The following is a 24843-nucleotide window of genomic DNA, read 5'->3' as shown; positions in this document are numbered from 1 at the left end:
TTTTCTAGAAAAATCTGTCATTTCCACTTTTTCCAGAAAATTAACTTAGAAATTTGAGTTTTTTCTAGCAAATTTTTGACTTTACAAAATCACACATTTTCTTTTTTTCTGAAATATTTCTGAGATTAATCTGAAAATTCGATTTTTTTCTAGAAAATTTTAGACTTTTTAAACTCCAAAATCTTTGTGTTTTTATGTTGAAAATATTTGAGATCGATCTCAAAATTTCAGATTTTCTGGCAGAAATGTACTCGTCTTTTTTCCATCTTCAGTGGACGTTATAAAATACAGCTGCCCTTCCGTACAGTAAAATGAAACTAAACCTGTTTTCAGTGCTGAAAATAAACTCAATTTATTAATTTTCCTCCAATCAACTGTAACAGATTCTGCAAACTGGATGCCAAATGATCAGACAAATGGATCTGCATGATTTATAAATATTATAAAAAAATAAATAAATAAATCAACTACTTAGTGGATTAAACTATAGAAGAAAATCACAATATAACTTTTGACATTTTTTGTAGGTTGCTGGTGAATGAATGAATGAATGAATGGTCGGATGAACGGGTGTATGGATGGATGGATGGTTGAATGAATGGATGGATGATTCGATGGTTGGATGGATGGATGGATGGATGGACGGATGGTGGGGGTTGAATATTTCAGTTTGCTAACTGTTTCCATAGCAACCACATGACATCACTTAAAGCTGCTTGTTGAAATTACCTACCTTACCAGAATGTTTTATTGTTTTATTTATTGTTTTATTTTATTGTTTGTTGCTTTTGTTCCTGAACGAAGCTTTTTAGCTTTTTTAGCTTTTTTTTTACGTTTAAAACTACGTTCAGGAAAACCAAACCGTTTTTTCTCTCAGCTTTTCTCTGTTTTCTGAAGCAGAACTCCGAGCTGAAGCTTTAAATATTAAATCAAAACAAGCATCTTGATTCTCCTTCCAGTCATTTTATCAACAGGGGACAAAAAAACATAATCCTGACAAACAAAAACCAGCCAAGCAGCGTGTGCTCTGCAGATTTTACCCAAACTCCTCCTCTGCTGCACGTTTCAGTGAGCACTGCTGAACTGCAGTGCCATCTACTGGCCGGAACGGGAACTACAGGGAGGAGTGACAGGAGGAACAACATTGATGCAGAAACTCTGTGACTATTTTTTTAAAATACAGTTTGATTCACAACAGACCTGCTAAAACATGGCAAATAAAAACTTATTTTTTGTGCAGATCCCAGTGAACGAAGCTTATATTTATGCTAAAGGACAAATAAACCCACGTAAACAGAAATCAGTTGTTTGTTCCTTTATTGCCTTTGATAGTAATAAAACATACAATGTAATGTAGTTAAATTAATACCCTGATAACAAAAGATGAGTTTGCAGTTTCAGTAAACTACAAAAACTGACCTTATAAACAACATAAAATAAATTATGATTAGTAAAAATGAGCAGATAAAATGTCTGAGTTTGTTCACAGAAAACAAAAAGTGGCAAATTCAGATGTTTGACATTCAGTCATGGTTAAATTTCATTATTTTTAAGAAAAACATTTGAAACACGGTTGACTTTTCATTTCCAAACTATCAAACTAAAATGACCAGATTAATTAGTAAAAATAAAAAGTGAAAAGTTTGAGGAAATGGAACAATCTGCAGCCATTAAGTACCTGAATGGAAAACTCTCTGACTCATGTCTGTACCATAAATATGTTTATCATGATCAAATCAAACAACGACATAAACTTGAAACATTTGTTTTGTTCTGTTTTAGGAAAATCTGATACTTTAATTTGCATTTAATAAAATGAATTCTGCATACGGGAAAGTTTTAACACAAACATTCACATCTGGCAGTAAAACCCAACCCGAATGATCAGAAAGATAAAATGCTACCCCTACGGTCCTTTGTCTGGACCAGGGTGTCCAAGGTGTGGTTCGGGGGCCATTTGTGGCCCAGGGCTGATCATGTGCGGCCCCCCGGCTTCAGTTACAGAATAATGCAAATTGGACCCCCAGTAAGTGGAGACTTTATATTTTTAATCAGGACAAAATTATCACAAAGGAAAATCTTCCTACAGTAGAAAATATTGGAAACGTCACAATTTATTTCTTTGAATAATTAAGTTTTCCATTTTCTTGCAGGGATCAGTGACTTTTAATCAATTTAATAAAGTTGGCTGATCACAGCAAGCATTTTAAAAAAGACCAAAACCCCTGATGTTAGTGACTGATTAAACTGCAAATTACTTTTAATGAGCCAAACTCACAAAACTCTTTTTACATTTTTCATCTAGAATAATTTAATTTAGGCCTTTCTAACAACAAATCTGACTACTGTATATTTTAATTAAAGTATTGCAATGTTTAGTTTATTGTTGAAAAAGTAGAATAACATCTTTTGGACACCTTTGGCCAAAGTGCAGAACTTTGCTGCATTTCTCCAAAATTTCTTACTGAGAAAATCTTGATAACTTTAATTAAGTAGCCTCACAGATCCAATAAAGAAGAAAAACTGATTATGATTTCTGCTGTGAGCTCTCAGCCGTTAAAAGCAAAAGTCAATCAAAGTAAATTTAAGTGCATTTTAAGAAATGTCGCCCCTGTGGGTGCAGTCGGCTCCATTAACAAATAAAACAAGCAGAAAAAATCCACTCAGCATTTAGGAGGCGCATTTTGTCAGGGAGATATTGTCGCTTTGAGCAATATTAATATCATAATGAACTATTTGGAATGCATCATTTGTTGGGTTGTGTATTCCAAGTGTCAGGAATTATTTGCAAGGCAATTTTATATTTATTCTGTTGGCCAGAGTCGGACGGAAAAAGGAGGGAAATGTGGCCGGCGGCCCGGCAATTACTGATCAATATAATCTTATCAGAGCTCCAAACGGGACCTTATCTAATTAATTAGTTTTATTTTTAGAACATCAAACTGCAAATATTATACCCAACAACCTGGCTCTGTTTTTTATCTGAGATTATGCAAAGTTACATCAGTTAGCTGTTTGTTTAAGGCATTTTAAATCATGTTTCATAAACTGGGTCGAAATTGAATTATAATTAAACACAACAATAAACAAAAAGCAGCAAATAAAACCCAGATGTCTGAGTTTGTGTTTTGTCTTGTACAGGACAGAAGCTAATGTTTCGTTTTAGCAGCTCTGCTGCTGTTCAAAGGGTCCATTTAGCAGCAAATCCTCATCTGTGTGTAGAAAAGATGTTTTTCCCTCTTTTAGATCATTTTAAATGTTTCATTTTCAATGGAAAAGTGGTTATTTGCCACTTTAATAAGTAAAGTTTGATCACAGTTAAACCATGTTCAAGAATCCAGTTTGAGATGATTTGAGCTCTGGAGGTTTGGATTTCTCACATAGAAAGGGATTTAAATATCAGCTGATGCTAAAGGTGTGCCAAGAAAATATCCCCACAGCACCATACTGCCACTACCAGCTTTGCTGTAAGGCAGCATAAATATTTGTTTTCATGTTGGTTAGGCCAAATGTCTGCCATCTTTATGTTGCCTTCCAGTTTCCTATCTTCATCATATATCAACAATCGTGCTGCGTTTAAAGTCACGTTATTTTCTGCTCTTCCTGGTTCTGAAGCTCAGTTTGAGTTTCAGCGACTCGTTTTCACCTCGTCCAGATAAATCTGTCAGTTAGCCGATTAGCTAGTTATGCTAGCAAGCAGTTAGATGTGTCAAACTTATTTTGGGAATCTGTTATTCCATCAAGTTGCATTTACTGCAATTATTTACAGTGGCGAATTCGGGCCATTGTAGACAGAAAAATAAAAAGTTAATTTTCGCCAAAAACCTCTAAATTTCTGAGTTTAAAAAGCTAAACACTTTCTAGAAAAAAATTTGAATTTTCTAGAAAAAAGTGGAAATTTTTGAGTTTCAAACGTTGAAAACTTGGTTTGAGTTTATAAATATAACAATATAACTTTAAAAAAATATATTTAACAAATATTGATATAACCTATTAAATAATACCTGTTTTGAAAGTTATATTGTGATTTTTTAAAATAGTTTAATGCATAAAGTATTTTATTTTATTTTATTTTATTTTTGCAAGAAAGGGATTCATAGATAATTTTAGATCCATTTGCCATATAGACAGAAAAACATCCAGTTTGTAAATCCATTATGATCAGTGATGAAAACAGACTTTGGGTCACTTTTACTTAAAAAAATGCACAACAGTCGGGATTATAGATAGAAAAAAAAAGACACATAAATTTACACCAAAAACTCACTTTCTTAAATTCTCTAACCCAGAGTGTGTCTAATCCTTAAAGGAAAATCAAATCAGTGGTTTTACTGAAATTAAATCATTTTCTAAAAGTAAAAGTTTGGTGAAATTCTGGGAGTTTTGGATCTTTACACGTTTAAAGAACCTCTCTAACATACACATGAATATTATAATGGAAACAAAGTGACTCGTGCTGTGGTTGTATGCATGTAGGTTTAGAGAAAGTGCAAATTAATTTAAATATACTTTTTTATATTCAGTAGTATGAATTTAAAATCCTGTTTGAGACATTCCTTAACTACCAACGAAGAAGAATCTGGACTTTCATGTTTTGATTCTAATTTAGGTTTGAATAGTTTATGCATCCAAAAAAATCTGAAATATGCATAATTTATTGAGTCAGGTGATGTTATTGATTATATAATATTTTTTTCTTACAGCTTATTGCTTATTTTTCATATATTGCTAGTAAAACTATTGACCTGAGTGGAGAGATGCTGCATGTTTTTGCTTCAACAGAAAACTAAATGAAAGAATGATTTACAAATTAAACTAAAAATGAAAAAATGAGGAAAATTTGATGTTGCACTTCAGTTCCAGCAGGGGGTGCTGCAGGTTCGCTGCTGCTAAATAAAATGTTTACTTTTAGTCCACAAGCAATTAGGGAAAAATAATTTTCTGCTAATAATTTGTAGTTACATTAACAGAGAAATCCTTGAAAACTGAGTTAGACGTAATATTTAAAATGTTTAATCAATTGTCAGAATCATCAAGATGAACAGAAATAAACTCTAATTACTGAAATAAAACACTTATCATAATTTATTCCCCTGAATAGTTGTGGAAAATGGAAGAAAACATTTGCTTGAGTTTATTTTGACTAAAATCTGAGCATTTCTGAGGATTTAACCTTGAACCTGGATTAGTTTGGACATCAATATTTGGATAAATGTTTAGTCAGAAATGCAGTTTATTAAATTACCAAAATAAAACTCTGGATCTTTTCTGTGTTGGAACAGCTGGGATGGATGAAAAACTATTACAAATCTATAAAAGTACACATTTATTCCTTACCATGAAGATTATTTATAACTGGACAATATTTTGATCCAACTTTGATCTTTTAAGCATTTTTACCTGAAAACAATCTGGGTTGGATTTGATGTTTATTGCTTTAAATTCACTGCAGCTTTTGCATCATAACTGAAAGGTTGTGTGAACTTTAACCTCACTTGGAAATATCTCAACACTTTTTAAGAGGAGTTTTGTATGAAAATGCATAATGCCAAATTATCAAAGACATAAAAAACTTTAGTAAATTCCTAGTTTTTCAGGTAAATTTGCTGTTTTACATTAAAAGATTTGCAACTATGGCACAAAACATCTTTATTTAACTGCTAAACATTTTGAATGTCAGTTTGAACATGTAAAAACATTTTTAGATAAAGTGGAGGGAAAATTTGTTCTGCACTCTTGCAGCTGCGTCTTTGAACAACATGGTTGCTGATCTACGGAAAGCTGTTTTGGACATTTTCAGCTGCTAACAGTCAATCATCATGTTTTCCACTCATTTATATATTTCTATGTAATGTCACAGTTTCAAACTAAATATTTAATTAGGCTAAGTTTTTATTTGCAAGTTAAATTTTAACTTCAAACTAAATATTTAGCTTGGTAGCTAAATATGTACGTAGCTCTGATTTAAACATTCAGCTAGTTCTGCGTTTAAATATTTGGCTCAGATCTATCTAATATTTAATTTTAGATATTTTATGGGGTATATTTTGTGGGATTAATAATTGTAAACATATTATTGTGCTAGCTCTAACTAGCTTCCTAACAAAATATTTAAGTGCTTTTGAGCTAAATATGATGGTAAATATTTAGCTAGTTCTGAGCTAACTCTCTAGTTAGCTACTTAGCTTGCCAACTAAATATTTAGCTCTATTTAGCTTGCTAGCTAGATAGTTAGCCAACTGTCGCTTGACTTTTTAAGTAGCTAACGAGAGCATTTAGCTCAGCGCTAGCTAATCACTCAGTGACGTTTAAGCTAAATTTTTAGTTAGCAAACTAACTATATCTCTGAAGTAAATATTTAGTTCAAGGCAAACTGTGACATTTAGAAATTATTGAATAAAATGGAGAAAATATAACTTTGAAAAACTAACCCAGTTTTCTCTCTTGGCTAAATATTGCTGTTAGTTTTTGAGTCGAGGAAACTGAATCTCAAAGCCGAACATGAAGCCAGGTTCAGTTTTATAAGATATCCGTCAGGTAAACAAATGAGCTTAATATCGTTTCTGGGATTTATTTTTGCCTGGATTTGCACCAAAGTGATTTGAAACTCAAAAAAGAGAAATCTCAGCTGGAGAAAATGAAGCTCCTCCAGCTGAACTTCGATACGCAGTGAGAAAGAAACTAAAACCGCTTAACAATCTGTACAAGAAACTGGTTTTTCTGTATAAAAGCCTCAAGTTTCAGGATTGAATCAGTAGCTCGGACGTGTATTGCTCAGTCAGCAGTCCTGCAGTAGTCCACATGTTTCCAGCACCAGAACCTCCAGGGTGCTGCTGCTCCCGGATCAGTGCAGTAGTGCAACCATAAAATCAGATTCCTAAGCGCGCGGATTAGTCCTGCTGGGACCGGACCGGTTCTGGCGCTCAGTGCAGAGTCCCGTCCAGGTCGGCAGCAAACAGCTCCTTGTAGAGCGGAGGGAAGAGCGTTCGGACCGCGTCCGGGTAGACGGTTCTGAACGCCGCGAGCTTCTCCGAGTGGAGGCCGCAGAGAGCGCGCAGCGCCGACGCCTTGCACCGCAGCTGAGCAGGAAACGCAGAAAGAGTCCACTGATCAAATGATCAATCACTTAATGTTTAAATATTGCATCATCAGAAGGACCAAAATATAAAGTTAAGTGGAAATTTTGGCATTTAAAAGACCAACAAGATAATAATTCATGTAAGTAAAAAAAAAAAGACAAAATCAGGCAAAAGAAATGTTTCCAAATGAGTTTCTATCAATAAAAAACTGATGAAACTTCAATAAGACACAGATCAGGTGTGTGTCTGAGTCTGGTGGATTTCTGGTTAAAACATGTTTGTTTTTCATTCAGTGGGCAGAAAATCCAGAAATTTTACTCAAATAGGAGTAAAAAGTAAAGTGCAATAAAATACTCCTAAAAGTTTGTTTTTTTAAGTTACTCAGGTAAATGTAATTGAGTAAATGAAACCAGTTACTCCCCAACTCTGCATCAGACTGAAGTGACAATATTATGGGAATAAAGTCACAATATTTTGATTTTAATTCCATTTTATTCTCATAGAGGTTGCAGCTATGTTTATTCTAAAAAAAACTAACACATAAATCATAATAATGATTAATAATAAAACTTGAATTGGTTACACTTCCGATATTTTCCACTAGGAGGCAGCATAACCTCAGTTTCATTTAGCATGCTGGATTTTTCTCTTTGAAATATTTTCATTTTATGTTTTATTTCATTTACTCAATAATAAATATGAACAGTTCAACTGGCAGAAATTATGAATGAAAAGGAGCAGGAAGAAGCATAAACCTAAAATATCTTCCTCAACTCAGAAAACTGTTAAGACATATCTAAAAAAAAAACACAGAAGATATCAGCTTATTTAACGACATATCGCTTCATAATAATGATTTTCAAATTTCTTTTAAATGCAGAAAGAGATTTCTTTAAATGCAATGATTTAAAACCTGAATGTTGGCACGTTTAGCTCTCCGTCATACCTTCTCCAGAACTCCGTCGTCTCTGTGGTTCTTCTGCAGGATGTGCTGCAGGGCCGACTCGGTTTTCCGCTGCAGCTTCTCCACCTGCAGCTTCTCCCGCAGCCACGACCGGTCTGCAACGAGCGCGCGCGCACACACACACACACACACACACAGATAAGCACTTAAAAACAGAACGGTTGGAGTGAGCGGAGGGAGGACGTACCTGCAGAGAGCAAAACAAACGCGGAGAAGAGGGCGATCTCTTCCTCGGTCAGCTGCAGCGAACACATGCTCTGACCGAAGTCAAACACCGACGAGATCAAATCATCGCAGCCTGACGGAAAAACGCAAAAGGGCATTCACTGTAAAAAGATTGATTTCAAATTTAACTTTGGCTTAATGACTTGAAGTTTCAACACAATGTTTTGTGGTATTGTGATAATGATGAAAGTGATGATAAGAACTATTTACTGAGAAACATTCACTGCAAAAACACAAAATCTTACCAAGTATTTCTGTTTAGTTTCCAGTGCAAATATCTTAGTTCATTTGAACAAAACTACATTACAAGTAACTTTTCAGCAAGAAAAAGGATACAACTGGACCAAAACTTTTTTGTAAGATTTAGCATTTTTGCACCATACCCATTTATAATACGCTTCTTTAATCACAAAAATAAGTGTGATTTGTATCATTAAACTGCACATCCATTTAATCATATTTTCAAATTAATATTTATAAAAAAACTGTAAAAACTAACAATCCAACAATACAAAGAGTTTAGGGAGGTTTTAAACAGCGTGACAATGATAAATCTGAATTATTACGATAAGAAATTTATCACAATAAATGATAAACAATACGATAAATGCACAAACATCTAAATCTGCAATTTTCAACCCAGAGCTACAACTGAGGGAACATATTGAGCAAAATCACACAGATATATTAAGAAACATTTAAAAGAAGGATATTTTTTACATTTTTTAAAATAAATATGAGCTACTCACCTAATGATTTAAAAACGTCAGGACTTGCAAATTTCCCATCGAAGTAGACGGTGTTGTTCTGAGAGTCAAAAACCCGACACATTCGTACGAAGATGACCTCTAAAGATCCTGCCAGGAAAAAATAAAGAGTTCAGCCCAACAAGAGGGACCAGATTTATAAAACCTCAGTCTAACTGATTCACATGCAGAGAAAGAAACATGATTCACATGTTAGAAGGAAAGTCAACAATTTTTCCTCTTTCAAAATTTGCTTTTATAGCTTTATTGCTTAAGAGCTTCTGAGAGCAGAAAGTGAGGCTGATTTTTTTTTAAGTTTTCCAAACTCAACTTAGGCTGAAACGATTAATTGGATAAATTGTAATAAATTATTGAAATAATCTGGAGCTAATTCAGTAATCGATTAAAGGTTTGCTCACCGGCTTTCAGCAGCACAATCTGGTCGTTCTGGCAGAGATCCATGAAGCCGTCGATGCGCTTGGCGAACTCCACCACGTACTGGACGGCGTCTGTGATCTTCACTGCACAAAGCTGCCACATCGCCTCCTGTGGCTGAACAGGGAACAACAGGAAGACGTTTCAGAAAGAGACGAAGCAAAATGGGCTGAAAATGGAAACAGATTTAAGACTAGCCTCACAAGACCCACATGGTTTTATGTGTTCACAATAACCAACACAAATCCAATTCTGATTTTTTTTTTTTGTTCCAGTGACCCCAATCCTATTTTATACCATTAAATAATCTTGGTATCAAAACAGTTGGGACACTCCATCAGAAGTGGATTATCACAGCATCTGCTTTAGTTTCAGAGAAAATGAGGAGAGGACAAGAAGTAATTTGAATTTTGTCCTTCAATTTAGGCTGAAAGTTGAAGTGGAAACAATGCAAGACCTTGAGAATTTCTTTACATTATGCAGTATTTAAACCTTTCAGGAATACCGTAAATAAGGCTGAAAACTTTTGGAAACCATAGATCCACATTACCTGCACAGAGATTGATGCAGCTGCAGGAAACATGAGCAAATTTATAGAAGTAAAAAGAAAAACCTCTTCATCATCTACAAAAACCAGAGGTGTCCTGTGTTTTTACTTACTAACCTTTAATACATTTACTTCTGCATGTCTAAAATTGCTTGCTTTTGATCGAATTATAATAAAACACTATAAAATATTACACTTGACTCCAATCAAGTGTAAAAAAAAACATTTTTACTGTAAAAAATTAAAACCATCAAAAGATATTTTTGGCACTAGCAGAGCTCCATACTATAGAAGTCAGACCATTATCAAGAAGCTACATTTCGTCGGGTTTGGATGGAGCGAACAGACCTTGTTCTGATACTTCTCCACCTCTTCCTGCAGGAAACTCTGCCAGCTCATTTCCTGCAGCTCCTCCCTCAGGTACTGACACGTCTCCAGGTGAGACTTGCAGATGATTTGGGCCAAGTGATCTGAAGCAAAACAAAAACAAAGTTCAGAATTATTCAGAGCTAAAAGTCGACAGATTCAGTTTCTCTGAGCTCTTTTTCACTCGTTTTCAGTCAGGACTGTTTTCAGACAAAATTAAAGGCTCCGCACATCAAAAACAACTTAGCAAAGACATTTTAGGAAATCACACTGCAGAAGTACAAAATCTTTTTAAAAAATTTATTTTTGTCTAGTTTCTGGTGCAAAATATATTAGTACCCTTCAAATAAGATGAAATTAACTTATAAGTAACAGATTATTTCACTTAAGACAATTTTCCCATTTTACAAGTGAAATAATTTGCCAGTGGAATTAGTATTTTTCATCAATGTGAAGGAATTATCAACTTAAAACAATCTTCTATACCTTGCTGAAAATTATTTGTAAGTTAGTTTTGTTAGTGTACTAAGATATCTGCACTAGAAAGTAGACAAAATACTTGGTGAGATTTTGGTTTTATTTACAGTGCAGATCTTCAGGATGTTTTGATATGAAGAGATTTTCACAGACCTATAATTTGTTTTCAAAATATGCTTTTGTACCAAAACTTTTTTGTGTAATATAACCAGTTGCCTAGAGTCCATCCATCATGCAACCAACAATTTCTTTTTTCTTTTAGGCATTACAACATGAGCGGCAGAAGTCGGGTCATTCAGTCAGATCAGTCCGGATGAACTCAGTTTCATTAGGAACCAAAACTGCAAAGTGTTGTTCCATCTCCAGCTGCTGCGGTTCTTTCTCTCTGCTCTGAGTCGAACCAACCTGTTCCCCTACTGGCCTGTGGGGGCGCTGCACAATGAACCACTGAAGGAAACGACACAAAAACCTCTGAAGACACTGAGCACAACTTCCTTCTTCACCAGATGGAAACAAGATGGAGGCGTCAGATTTTAACGGCTGCAGGATTTCTCTTCGGCTATTTTTCCCACTAGCGCTAAGCTAGCACGTTTGTTTTGGTTGTATTTACCCAGAATTCCCTGCTCTAGTCCACTTCCTGCTTTTGGAATTGTTTCCAGTCTGCTTGGTGTTCACATTTGCATTCAAACTGCACCAGAGTTCACTTTTATTGGCATGTTTTAGAGTCTGTATACTCCAGTTAATGACTAATCAATTACTAAATTAGTTGACGATTATTTCAAATATCGATTAATCAATATTAATCTGATTAATCGTTTCAGGTCTAAACAACACATTTATCATCTTCCAGTTGTTTTGTTGGTGTAGTAAGTTTGGTGGAAAAATCCCAAATTTCTAAAATCATTTATCTCGATCTGATGAGCTGAAATTCAGAAATAAATTAGAAACTGAGTAAAAATGCAACAAAAGTCCAAAGAAAAAATATTGAAAATCTGCCTGAAAAATAGAAATATGACATCATTTATAATAAACCTCCGTTTGTCCTGTCAGCATTATTTTAGCCTTTTTACCAAATAAATATTCATGAATGGAAATTAGAGAGAAAACTTATGTTTGCAGTTAATTAGATGATAATAAAGCTGAACCAGCAGTCATTTGTTGTTTTTAGTTAATAGAATAAAGCAGAGAAAGAGTCCAAGCTTCAGTCAGATGATAATGCACTTCCTGTTTGGTGAGTTTTGGAGTTTATCGTTCAGAAAATCTCCAGGGAAAATAAAATAAAGCTGATTTCCCCAAACGAGTCGATAACTAATTACCACACTGAGGTTTTAATGAGCCTCCGACCTGCAGCCATTTTGAGTCAGCATCTCCAACTGCTTTCTTCCTCTGTGGTTTCTCAATCCTTCCTCATTCTTCTTCTTCATCTGCTGCTGCTGAAGCAGATTCACTCCATGTTTGATTCCCTACAGCTGCAGAAAAACGTTTTACATCCATCTTCTTTTGTTTAACCAAGCCTGTGCAGGTTCTGTAACGGTTCCATGAGGGAGACCCAACGGTTTCCCTAACAACCGTCTCCAGGTGTTCTCCCAGAATGGACTCATGTTCTGGATGTTCTGGTTCTGCTCCAGTTTGGATCAGTAGCTCCAACCTGAAACTCCTGCAGAACCCAGCCAACCTAAACAGAAAGCTCATGCCTGCTGCTTCTGTGCAGCGTCTCGTTTTATCCTGATCCTCTTTGGTTCTGGTCAAAGATTCTCAGGACGTAACAACCGTTTAGTTTCTCTGAGGCGATGCAGGGTGGACTCACCGTGTTCGGCCAAGGTCAGGGTTGGAGAAGCATCTCCGTTGCTGAAGGAGCAGTAAGGGAAGAAACCGTCGCCGTGTCTGTAGTCGTGCAGCGGCTCCGGTTTGATTCCGTTGATGTCGAGTCCGGACTGGTCCGGAGACGGCTGGATGTCCAGGTAGAAACCTCCACATCCTGCGTCTCCTGCTCCCGACTCCGCCTGTTTACAGCAACATAACTGATGCAGAAATGGTTGCTATTCAGATCAGATGTAGGAGTTACGGCTGCAGACCTTGGAGGTCAGAGATCCTCCGTCTGGTGAGGTCCGGTCCATGTAGCAGGCCGGGTCGTCTGCCGGGTCCGTGAGGCCCGCCGAGCACAGCATGTACGGGGGAGACGGCGACTCAGCCTCGTCCGGGCTGGGGCTGCCGACGCTGGGGGAAGACCGGCTGGGTGCCTGCTGCTGCTGCTGCTGCTGGAGCCGGTGCTTCTGGACCTCGGCGTACAAACTGTCCCGCTGCTTCTTCGACATGCGGCCGAACTTCACGGCTGCCAGAGAGCGGGACGAGAAAACATCTGTTTAACTCATGTAGTGGCAGAACTGAAAGCTTTAAGGCCCTTATGCGCCTCCTGGTGGACCAGCTGCCCACGGATCTACAGACCAAGAAAGATGGGCGATTCCTGGTGTGGTTATTTACTTCCCCCTTGCTGTGTGTTTAGGCAGGTGAGGGTGAGTTTGGTGGGTCGGTTGGTGTTTGGTGAGTCGGTTGGTGTTAGGTGGGTCGGTTGGTGTTAGGTGGGTCGGTTGGTGTTGGGTGGGTCGGTTGGTGTTTGGTGAGTCGGTTGGTGTTTGGTGGGTCGGTTGGTGTTAGGTGGGTCAGTTGGTGTTAGGTGGGTTGGTTGGAGTTTAAGTGAGTCGGTTGGTGTTTGGTGGGTCAGTTGGTGTTAGGTGGGTCCGTTGGTGTTTGGTGAGTCGGTTGGTGTTTAAGTGGGTCGGTTGGTGTTTGGTGGGTCGGTTGGTGTTTGGTGGGTCGGTTGGTGTTTGGTGAGTCGGTTGGTGTTAGGTGGGTTGGTTGGAGTTTAAGTGAGTCGGTTGGTGTTTGGTGGGTCAGTTGGTGTTAGGTGGGTCCGTTGGTGTTTGGTGAGTCGGTTGGTGTTTAAGTGGGTCGGTTGGTGTTTGGTGGGTCGGTTGGTGTTTGGTGGGTCGGTTGGTGTTTGGTGAGTCGGTTGGTGTTAGGTGGGTTGGTTGGAGTTTAAGTGAGTCGGTTGGTGTTTGGTGGGTCGGTTGGTGTTTGGTGGGTCGGTTGGTGTTTGGTGGGTCGGTTGGTGTTTAGGTGAGTCGGTTGGTGTATGGTGGGTCGGTTGGTGTTTAAGTGGGTCGGTTGGTGTTTGGTGAGTCGGTTGGTGTTTGGTGAGTCGGTTGGTGTTTGGTGGGTCAGTTGGTGTTTAGGTGAGTCCGTTAGTGTTTAAGTGGGTCGGTTGGTGTTTGGTGGGTCGGTTGGTGTTTAAGTGGGTCGGTTGGTGTTTGGTGGGTCGGTTGGTGTTTAGGTGGGTCTGTTAGTGTTTTCAGTGTGTGTGTGTGTGTGTGTGTGTCTCACCGTCTCTGGACATGCCGGCAGCCAGGCATTTCTGCAGGCGACAGTGCTGACACCGGTTCCGGCTCGTTCGGTCGATCTGACAGTTTTTCTGCCGCGGACACGAGTACGAGGCGTTGCTCTGCTGACTCCGCCTGAAGAAACCCTGAGACCAGAGGCAAAACACTCAAGTTATATTTAAAATACACTTTTTGGATGTTTTTATTCTTCCATTTGGGACTCTACTGTTTCCAACAACAATCCAAGAACTTAAAAAAACCATCCAATTTTTTTTGACAATAAGTTAATAATTTTTGGTGTCTGGAAATCGTACCATATCAAAAACATCCCGATTGTTGAGCCTCATTCCCCGTTACCTAGCAACCCCAGTGAAGCCCAGCCCTGTTACCTAGCAACCCAGGTGGTTCTCCAGCATGTTTGGTCAGCTGGTTTTAGTGTTTTGTTGTTGGTTTACCATTCAGAAACTACTTGCTGCTCTATTGTTGGTTGTGCAGGAGGCTCTACTTCTGCTTTTCAAATATGTATGTGTGAGTGTTGATGTTGAGTTGTAGGGGGCGTGGCCAACAGCAGTTTATTTGGATTTAAAGTGACAGATACCCTAAAACAGCTCATTCTGAAAGGAGCTCAAAATAAATTAAAATCTCATATCTAAGGATGATTTTGTGCTAAAAATGTGAACCTGTTTTACATAGACCATAGATCGATCCTAACCTGTTCAAGGAAGCATAATATATCACCTTCAAGATAAGAAAAGATCTGCAGAATCAAACAGTTTCCATCAAATGAGAGGATTGTGTCATCCATTATGAAATTACAACCTAAAAGTAAAAAAATATCAGTAAAAAATCTCCAAATATACCCAAATGACTAATTAATCAGGACATCAATCTTAGTAGATCATTATTCAAGCTGGATAATATGTCTTGTGTTTGGGTTTGCTTGTTTCGCAGCCTTCATGGCTCCATAAAATGGCTGAAACCTCCATAAAGTGGCTGATTGTTAGATGAGCCTCCAGCCGTCAGAGCGACTGAAGCCTTGTGACTGATGAGCCACATGGAAACACCTGCAGCTGCTAACAATTCAGACCCAATCCTCACAGAAACTGTAAACAAAGCCGAACCAGGAGCAACTAGCTGGACTCAAAGGGGGTTTCCCAGGGCCGCAGTGGAAGAGGGGCGCACACGAGAAGCAATATTTTACATCTAAGTTGCATACTGATTGATTGTTTTATTTTATTTTTTGCATGTGTAGTCAGTGACGAGAAGGTGCAACCTGTTGCTAGATCATTGAAGGCACGTTCACACCAAAAACCTCTGTAGAAGACGCTATTTGGATTCCCATTACAAGCGCAAAATTTGTTGGTATTCCAGTAACGTTGAAAAAACAGTAACTTATTCCCACGTAAATAAGTTTGTTTACGTGATATGTCATTAAAAATCATCATCCTCCTACCACTTCCTGTCTTCTTCCTCTTATTTGTTGTTTCTGTCAGTGGTAACATCCGGTTGTTGATCATATGACTCGTGATGTGGAAAAATGTTTCTGTTGCATTTTAGTGAAACACACTAATTTTGATACAGTCGGAAAAAAAACACCTAATCAAAAACGTTTTATCGAAAAACATATTTTCAAAATTAGCCTGTTTCCATTAAGCAAATTCATTTTTGTAATTCCAATTTGTGAAATTATCTGGCCAATAGAAATGTAAATAGTGAGCCCCATTCCTTCTACATGAAATAAAAAGTTAGTAGCATCAGATTTTAGTGGCTGGAGGATTTCTCTTTTGTCTTTGGTAAAATACAGGAACCATTTAATGCTAGGCTAACATGTTGGTTTTGGTTGTATTTACCCAGAATGCCCTGCACTTTAGTCCACTTCTTGCTTTTGGAGTGGTCTTTAGTCTGCTTGGCGTTCACATATTCATTCAAACTGAATCAGAGTTCACTTCAGCCGAACCCAGACCGAGGTTTGATTTTTTGATCCGAACCGGACTTTCTACGGAAATGTACTGGAGTTGGATTAAAGCAAACTGAACAGGGCTGGTGGGAACGCATCGCAGGATTATTATCTTTAGAGCTTTCATGATAATTAGAGCATCTTTTTTTGTTGGAAGGAGGAAGATCTTTAACTCGCTAAAGGAATTATATGTTTATGTATTTATGTCTGGAAATTGAGGAAGAGTTAGAGCAAAAGGTTCAAGATCAAACGGATCTTACCTTGCAGCCCTCGCAGGTAATGACGCCGTAGTGGATCCCTGAGGATTTATCTCCACAGATCTTACAGGGGATGATCTCAATCTGAGCTGCAGAAAAGAAACAGGCAGGAACAAAAAACCTAAAGAAGCTTCCAACAGTTGATCCAACACAGTCTACATTAAAACCATTTCCTATTTGAAACATTGAGTACTGTGGAGCTTATTGATTATTTCTCTTTTTTAAATAAACAGAAAGTACCAAAGAATCAATGGAGAAGCCCACAGCATCACTCCTCCTTTAATCAGACAGGAGTGGAAGAAATTACAACACTTTGGTGTTTAAATTAGTAAAGTTTGACATAATCTCATTTCAAGTTCATCATTTCATGGTAGAAATCTTTAAATAAGATCAAATTTCAGCTATGATTGTATGAAAACCATAAAAGGAAACAAAAAATTTCATCGAGCACATCCCGGGTTTAAATTCTGCAACAGATTATTAGGGCCATGCTAAAATAATAAAAAATAAAATAACAAATTCATATTATTATGACTTTATTTTTGTAATATTTTGGCTTTATCCTCATAACTAGTTTCACAATTTTATCACTTTATTCTCAATATTATAACTTTATTCTCATACGAGTGTATTCTCGTAATATTTTTTTAGTATCTATCATTTAATACTTTGTGATAAACTTTGGCACTGTTTCTAATTCTTTTTGTGCAAATTATATGTAGTCATTTCACATCATTTCCAACTATTTCAATGTGTTTTGAGGTATTTTTATATGAGAACAGGGAGAATAATTATTGTGGAAAAGCTGTAAACATTCTTTTAAGGCCTTGATTCTCTGATAAAGGACCCAAACGGTTTTGATAAAGTGTCAGCGCTGTCAGAGCTCAAAGCCAACCTGACTGAGTGTATTTATACTCTCAGAGTGACAGCTCGCCTCTCAGATGCTATATTAAGCAGAGGGACGTTATGTAACAGCGCAGCAACATTAACACAACAAACAGGAAAGTTTTCATCCACAGACAACAAAGAAACGGTTCATCTGACGTATCAAACGCTCCTCTTTAGCCTGACTTTACGTTCCGGGATCAGACTGAACTTGTATGTTTGCTTTAAAGATCTAATAAATTCAGTTTGGATCTGAGGATCAACATGCTGCCTCTAAAAAGATAAAATGTCGTCTACAATTACATGTGGACCGGTTCTGTGAAGTGCTGCTGGTCGGGTTTTTGGTGCCCAGCTAGCCGTCCTCCTGGCTCCTGGGTGCTAAACTGTGGGACTTTCTAACCTTTTCACAACTTTGCAGCTCCAGGTGATAAATTCCTCCATCCAGAAATCATTGCAGAGCACAAAGCCAGCTCACTACCTGGATGAGATCTGGGATCACACTGAGAGGAAGAGATGTGGCAGGAAGATACTCTGAGACCAACTTTAAAAATATTAACAGATTTATGAGAACCCCATACACGCAGGCGAAGCCTCAGACGCTGCAGCCTCCTCTCTGCTGTAATTAGCTCTCCAAACGTTAATCCCGCCTGAATTCAGCATTTCAACATCAAAGCAGATGTTAAACAAAGCCTCCGCCTAAAATTAGAGTCGATGTGGGAGCAGCAGATATTTATACGTACAGCTGCAGACCTCTGATTGGGCTGCAGCATCCAGCAGCCTCCCCCTCGGACGGCGCCGCCGAGCCTCGAAGGCCGCGTCGCTTTCTCTGTTCCGGCTGATAACAAAACATCCGACGAGGAAGAGGAGTCTAACTGATGAGAGGAAGGTGGGGGTCTGAGGATAACCTTGGGTTCGGTCGCATTTAGAAAAACAAAAACATTATTTATTCAGATTTTACTGCAGCTGGAATAAGAAGGGGTAGGGCTGGGCATTTATCAGATATTATTCATCGTGATAAATATCTTACTATGATAATAATTTTGATTTATTGTTATGATAAAATCCAGTTAATGCTGTTTAAAAAATCAGGAAACTGTCCGTATTGTCAGGATTGTTTGTTATTTTCTACACCGATAAATGACTTTGAAAATACGATTAAATGCAGATAAAATTAAACACAATAAACATAAATAAATGTCACATTAAAAAGATTTACTGAATGATAAATTATCCTGCAAGTTATTGCAGTAAACAATAATGTTGTTTATTCCACAAAATCATCAATAAATAGTAATAAATTTGGAAATGTGATTACTACGTCATATTGGTGTTATAAGGAAGCGTATTACAACTGGAAAAGTTTTTTAACAGTATTTGTGTTTCTGGGGCTTTAATTGATGTGACACAGACATCCAGCTGTTTTTAAAGGAATAATAAATAATCCTTACTGTCACTTTTATTGTTAATACAATGATGCCACTGTGGTATCATTTCTCAGTGTTTATATTATTCATTATTAGCTCATATTATTTGTAGTGGATTTCTTTCTAAACTAAACTACAGTGAAACATTAGAATAATGAATTTATTCCTTGCCAGGGTTTCTTTGTATTTTTGTACATAATTCAGGCTGAGAACATTTCTGCATGACGCAGCTGAGAGTTTTGATTGAAAAAATCTGATTCCTCTGGTGAGATTTTACACGAGTCAATCTGAAGGGAAACTCGTTTTAAAGACTCGTCAGCCGTCAGAGCGCCGTCCATCAACCGAACCGAAAACTTTCATGTTTTCCTCCTGAATCTGCAGCGAAACTCTCGTCAAACAGCGGCGCATGCAGAGCCGCTGCGTGACTGAATCACTTTGGGTTGCTGGACCTGCCCCCGTTTTCATCATCCCTCCGCTCAGATCGCTCTTCCATCGAGTTTTCCCAGGCTGCTGCTGCAGTTGCACTGAAAGGAGATCTGAGGCGGAGCTAGACTGCAGCCAGGAGGGAAAAAAAAGACATTTTCTGAGTTTAATCTGCAGATTAAAGAGGACCTAATATGCAAAATTCACGTTTTGTTTTTCCATTTGAGTCTCAACTGCTTCTACAAACAGTTGAAGCTCTTAAAAAAAACATCAAGCTGTTTTTTGGAGACAAGTTCATGCTTTTTGGTGCCTGGAAAACGAGCCAATTCAAAAACCTTCGGAATGTAACATCACAAATCTGCTTTCTCTAATACGTATTTTCATGTTTTTATTGTTTATAGTTGCAGAAATTCAGCGTAGGCATTGGTGTAATCTTAACGTCAGTGTCTTTTATTACAGGTCCAACCAAGGACTGGTTAGCCTGTGTCCATAGCCACAGCTGCTCTGTTTTTAGCATGAAACTGTGTTTAACGTGCCGTTGTTGATTAAAGACATGTCAAATAAATTGAAACCACTTTCTGCATTCTTATTGGATGTGAAGGAGACTCCACTTCTGCTTTTCAAAGATGCACAGTTGAATAATTGCTCAGTGAGTTTAAACATTGAGTTTGGGGGCGTGGCCAGCAGCAGCATATTTGGATTTAAAGTGACAGAGGCCCTAAAACAGCTCAAAATAGGCAGAACTGATCAGAATAAAGTCTCATTTTCTAAGGATGATTTTGTGGGAAAAAAATGTAACGTTTTGTAGAGGTTATCCTGAGCTGGGGGTCAGATCTCTGTCTGAATGCGATGCATCGTCGACCCAAACATCCTTTTAATCCATTTCTTCCCGCGCTGAAGCCAGTTTCAGCCAGGATCGTCCAACGGCGGACATATGGCAGCACACATGGCGCTCCAACGCGGCCAGCAGACGAGGCAGCAGCTTGTTCATCAGACAGAGAATCGATTGCTGAGAGGGAGAATCTGGCCTCCTCCAGCATCAACTCAGGGGATCTTGCTGTTTCACAGGATTAGGATTATAGATGTGGATTGAAATAAAGTCGATCAAAGTGTTTGGTGTAAACTTTTTGTTGTGACTGAATATTTAAAACGAGGCAGCAAAACGGCATCCATGATGGTTTCATACCACAATAGTAAACATAAGAGCTTACAGTGTAAACAATTATCAGCATCTTCATAAAGTTTCTGCTCCAAAAAAGCTTGAAACTCTGCTATGAAAATTCTCCTCTAACGTCCGTCTGCCTGTCGCAATAATCAATAAATCGCATGATAAATTAGAAGCTTCATAGTTTCCATTTGCATGATTTTCTCTTTCTACCAAACTAAAGTCTTTGGTCTCGTCCTTTTTTCTCAACAAGTTGCTTTTTATGAAAGACTTTAGTTCAGCTGAGATTTCATAATTCATTTTATTTAAGGTTTCTGTTGTTTTGTGTGTTTATTTTGGATATTTCCTCCAGTCTCAGTTTTAAATGTTCATTAGAATTTAAAGTTCTTGATCTGTGAGAATGTTATGCCATTTTCATCATACTCCTGAAAATGGTCTCAAAACAACAACATTATGGATTAAAGCAACAACTTCTGAGAGTTTATCGTGACGGTCGAGTCTTTCATAGGAACATTTTGGTAAAATTTGACTTTTGTTTTCTATAAATGGTCATTTTCACTCTCACTTACAAAATATTGCCAAAGTGATCATATAATTTCACCAACAGATCTGGAAACTTTTATTCAAGCTTTTTTTTTGTGGACATTTCCAGATCTTGGTTCTCACTTTTAAAGCTTCGGTTTACATCAGTTCCACCTGTGCTCTGCAGGTGTTGACAGTTTCTCTGATCATTGCAGGAAAAGATGGTTTGACGTCACATTTTGGGACAATTGATGGCAAATTTTAGTGTTTTTCTCCTTTTAGGATGTTTTCCCACCTGACTGTCCGTTAGACTCGGTTCAATTGGAACCAAAGTTTTATCATCTGCTCCACCTCCAGCTGCTGTGGTTCTTTCTCTGCTCTGAGTCAAACCAACCTTTTCCCCTCCTGGCCTGTGGGGGCGCTGCACCAAGAACCACTGAAGGAAATGACACAAGAACCTCTGAAGGAAACACTGAGTGAAACTTTCTTCCAAATGGAAACAGAAATGCAGGTATCAGATTTTAGTGGTTGGAGGATTTCTCTTTTGTCTTTGTCTAAAGACCACAAGACATAAGCTAAGCTAACACATTTGTTTTGGTTGTATTTACCCAGAATGCCCTGCGCTGTAGTTCACTTCCTGCTTTTGGAGCGGTCTCTGGTCCGCTTGGTGTTCACATATGCATTCAAACTGAACCACTATTTCTGTATCCACCTGTGTGCAGATGACTAATTAATTTATACATAAAAATCTGCTGCTTGTTTTCCTCTTAAATCTTTTGAAAGCAGCATTTTGTTGCCATTTTATCATTGTATTCATGAGCCTTTGTAGATTCCTTCTTTATCCGATGGCCTGCAGGCTGATAAGCCGGTAAACTGATATTGTTGCAGTGCAGCAGCTTGAAGCAGACGATTTATTCTGCATCCAACACTTGAACTTTAAAATTTGCTCCCTGTGGACACTGCACTCGGATGCTGTTCCAGAAAGTGTAATTAACAGGATAGCGGCGCTAAGTGGAGCCTAATGAGCAGGAAGAACTTCACGACAGCCACCGCTGCTCACTCCAGAAACGCTGAAGCTCGGGTGAAGCGATTCCCTGATGGATAAATTATCTCAAACTGAGCTCTAAAGAAATAATAAGGTTCAGATCAAAGATGGCTGTGCAGACGGCGCCGAGGATCTGAAACGAGTCGAGGTTTCCCTGCAACAACAACAAAAACAGCCTCCTGCTGCAAATCTGCCTTCAGTTTCCGAATCTTTTCTCACGACTGCAAACCAAGAGCTGCTGAAAACATCAGAGTAAAGATGGAAGTCAGTAAATCCTGGTGCACTTGAATGCACCACAAGCAAACTGGATTAATTAATAAAGAGGCTTAAGAAACAAGAACATATGAAGCAAAGCCATGAATAATTTCTGGATGACAACATTTTGTTGGGGGCGACTAATTCCTGAATAACAACAGACTGATGTGGATGTGGATAAATCCTGAAAACGATCAGCTCTTCTGCACGTTTTTAGGCAACATCGGCTTTTTTTGGTAATATTATTAAAATGTGACTTTATTTTATTATTCAGTTCATTTCTTGCACTTTAAACATTTATTCAGTTATTTATTATTGAAAATTGACAAACATGAAGGGATACATTTGAAGGGGAGACATTTCTTAGGTTAAAAATATTTTTTTTATATTTCAGTTATTGAGACTGAAATGATGTCACCTCTTCCTCCTCCTCCTCCTCCTCCTCTTCCTCCCAGTAACAGTTAAATAATCTCCTGGCTGTTGTAATCCTCTGACATAACAAGCTGGCTGAACGCCTCCTGCTGCTGTTTCCCTCACAGACTGAAACTCTGGACAGGACGGCTTAGAAACCTGCCAAACTCAACGAACTCTGACTAAACACAACGCTTTTCAAGAGGAGGATTCACAAAAAATAATTCAATATAAAATAAGAAAGAGCAAAATAATAGAAACAACTATAACAACTGAAAAATAAAGAAGTAGGGTTTAATTTAAAACAAAAAATATAATTTAAATAAAAAATGAAGAAATGGCGGTTTGTTTAAAAAATAAATGAATAACATAAAAATGAAAAGTAAAAAAATACTAGGGTTCAGTTAAAAATGAATAAATAAATTCTGAAAAAAATAAAAAAAAGAAAGAAAATAAAGAAATGGGTTCAGCTGAGAGGCTTTCAGTGATAAATATCTTACTCTCACTGCACATCCACTCCCTAGATCAGTTTCCTATAAGAGCGAGAAGAAGAAAAACCACCAGAAAACGTCTCGTCTCATTACAGACCACAAACTACAACAACGTTCCCAGAATGAAACCATCTGAAAGATGGAAAACACCACAAGTACAAGATGCACTTCAAAAAATATACAACTCTGTTGACTCAGACCGCTCACACCTGCACAAACTTCACACATTTTGTTTCTTCACTTTGTGCTGAAACTCTCACAAATCAGCCTGTTTTTCTGTTTACCGGTGGATATTTTTCATACGCATTTAACCGCATTACCCAACTACAAACTGATACAGAAACACCAAAATAATACAAACATTCTCTTCTGTTTTTGCTGTTTACTGTTTTATCATTTATCCTAATAAATCCAATTAATGGTGTTTAATAAAACAAAATTGCCATAATTGTTTGTGATTGTTAGTTTGATTATTTTCTCCACTGTTTGTTCATTGAACATCAATAAATTTAAAAATGCAGTTTCCATGTGCAGCTCAGTGATATAAATCATTCATGGGAATGTTTTTCAAGAGCATTATTTGTGTTTGTGGGACTGTAATTACTGTGGCACACAGTTACATAGGCCTGTCGAATAATCAATAAATCAATTAATAAATTCAAACGAGCTCAATAATTTCCATTTGCATGATTTATGAATTTACTTTTCTCTTTCTTAATACCAAACACTTGATGGTAAAAGTCTTCAGTCTGATCTCATCTAGTCATTTTTTGAAGACTCATAGTTCATTTTATTTGTTTCTTTATTTATTTGGAATATTTAAAATGTCTTTCTGTTCCAGTGCTAAATGTTTATTAGAATTAAAAGTTTATTAATCTTTGTGAATGTGTTTGTGCATTATTACCATTGTATTACTTGAAACAACAATATTACTGTTTATCACAATAACTTTTGTATCCAGCAGTTTAAAGGATCGTTACTTTTACCGTTATCACAAACACGGTCCACTTCGCCACCGCTAACAGAGATGCTTTGTTGTCACTTCAGCTGCTTAAAGGCACAAAAATCAGAAGTTGGTGAGATTTCTCAGTCAAAACCAGCACAAAAACAAGCTTCTAGAAAACTTCAGAGCGAATCACTCCGATCTGAGAAACACTTCCAGAACATTCATGTCCGACACACATCGTCTCACATCACTCTCTCCTTTAAAGTCTGACTCCCAAAATAAGCAGCTCCGCTGTCAACAACCAGCCGCGGGGCTCAAACGGGGAGAAACGCCGCGCAGCCACGCAGGAACAAACCGAAACACTCACAGCAGAGAGACGAGGCCGGAGCCCAACTCACCTTTCATGGCAGAAATTACAAAATACATATTTAGATTAATCCAGACTGATGGAGGGAGCTGCGTGTGAACCGCGCCGCTCTCCTCCCGCTCTGTCATCCTCTGGCTGCTCCGCACAGCATGAGGATCCGAGTGACTGTGACGTCATCGCGCTGACCACGCCCCCGCCATTCCGAACGCCCCACCCACAAACCTCTGGGCCAATCAGAAAAAGCGCTACATTGTTTCTAAAGCAACATTATTTTTTTTCTTTTTCAAAAAGCTCCAAAAATTTACTCAGATTTAATACAAAAGTGTAACTTACTTTTGACAGTTTTTGTTATTGAGTATTTCTATCAACTAAACGTTACACATTGTTTTATTTTCAAAATCAAAAATATTTTATTGATCCCAAAGGGAAATTAAATGTTGTCATAACTTATATCAATTCAAATTCTTCATAGAGTTATT

The 24843-nt window shown here is 37.7% G+C and overlaps 1 protein-coding gene across 1 annotated transcript; it reads right to left on the bottom strand.

Annotated features, from left to right (window-relative positions):
* Positions 1–1300: 1300 nt before the first annotated feature.
* On the bottom strand, positions 1301–24569 carry LOC106927583 (nuclear receptor ROR-alpha A-like). The gene is made up of 11 exons (XM_015003246.2): positions 24396–24569; positions 16434–16519; positions 14221–14362; positions 12915–13171; positions 12647–12842; positions 10345–10466; positions 9434–9566; positions 9018–9125; positions 8231–8341; positions 8026–8138; positions 1301–7079 (listed from the first exon to the last, which is right to left on the bottom strand). Exons 1-11 carry the CDS (start codon positions 24490–24492, stop codon positions 6924–6926), a joined length of 1521 nt encoding a protein of 506 aa, XP_014858732.2. The 5' UTR covers positions 24493–24569; the 3' UTR covers positions 1301–6923.
* Positions 24570–24843: the final 274 nt, after the last annotated feature.

This window comes from Poecilia mexicana, unplaced genomic scaffold (genome assembly GCF_051168715.1).
Source record: "Poecilia mexicana isolate PSO_F unplaced genomic scaffold, ASM5116871v1 scaffold_3, whole genome shotgun sequence".
NCBI classification, from domain to species: Eukaryota; Metazoa; Chordata; class Actinopteri; order Cyprinodontiformes; family Poeciliidae; genus Poecilia; species Poecilia mexicana.
This window is presented reverse-complemented; position numbering and strand designations above follow the sequence as displayed.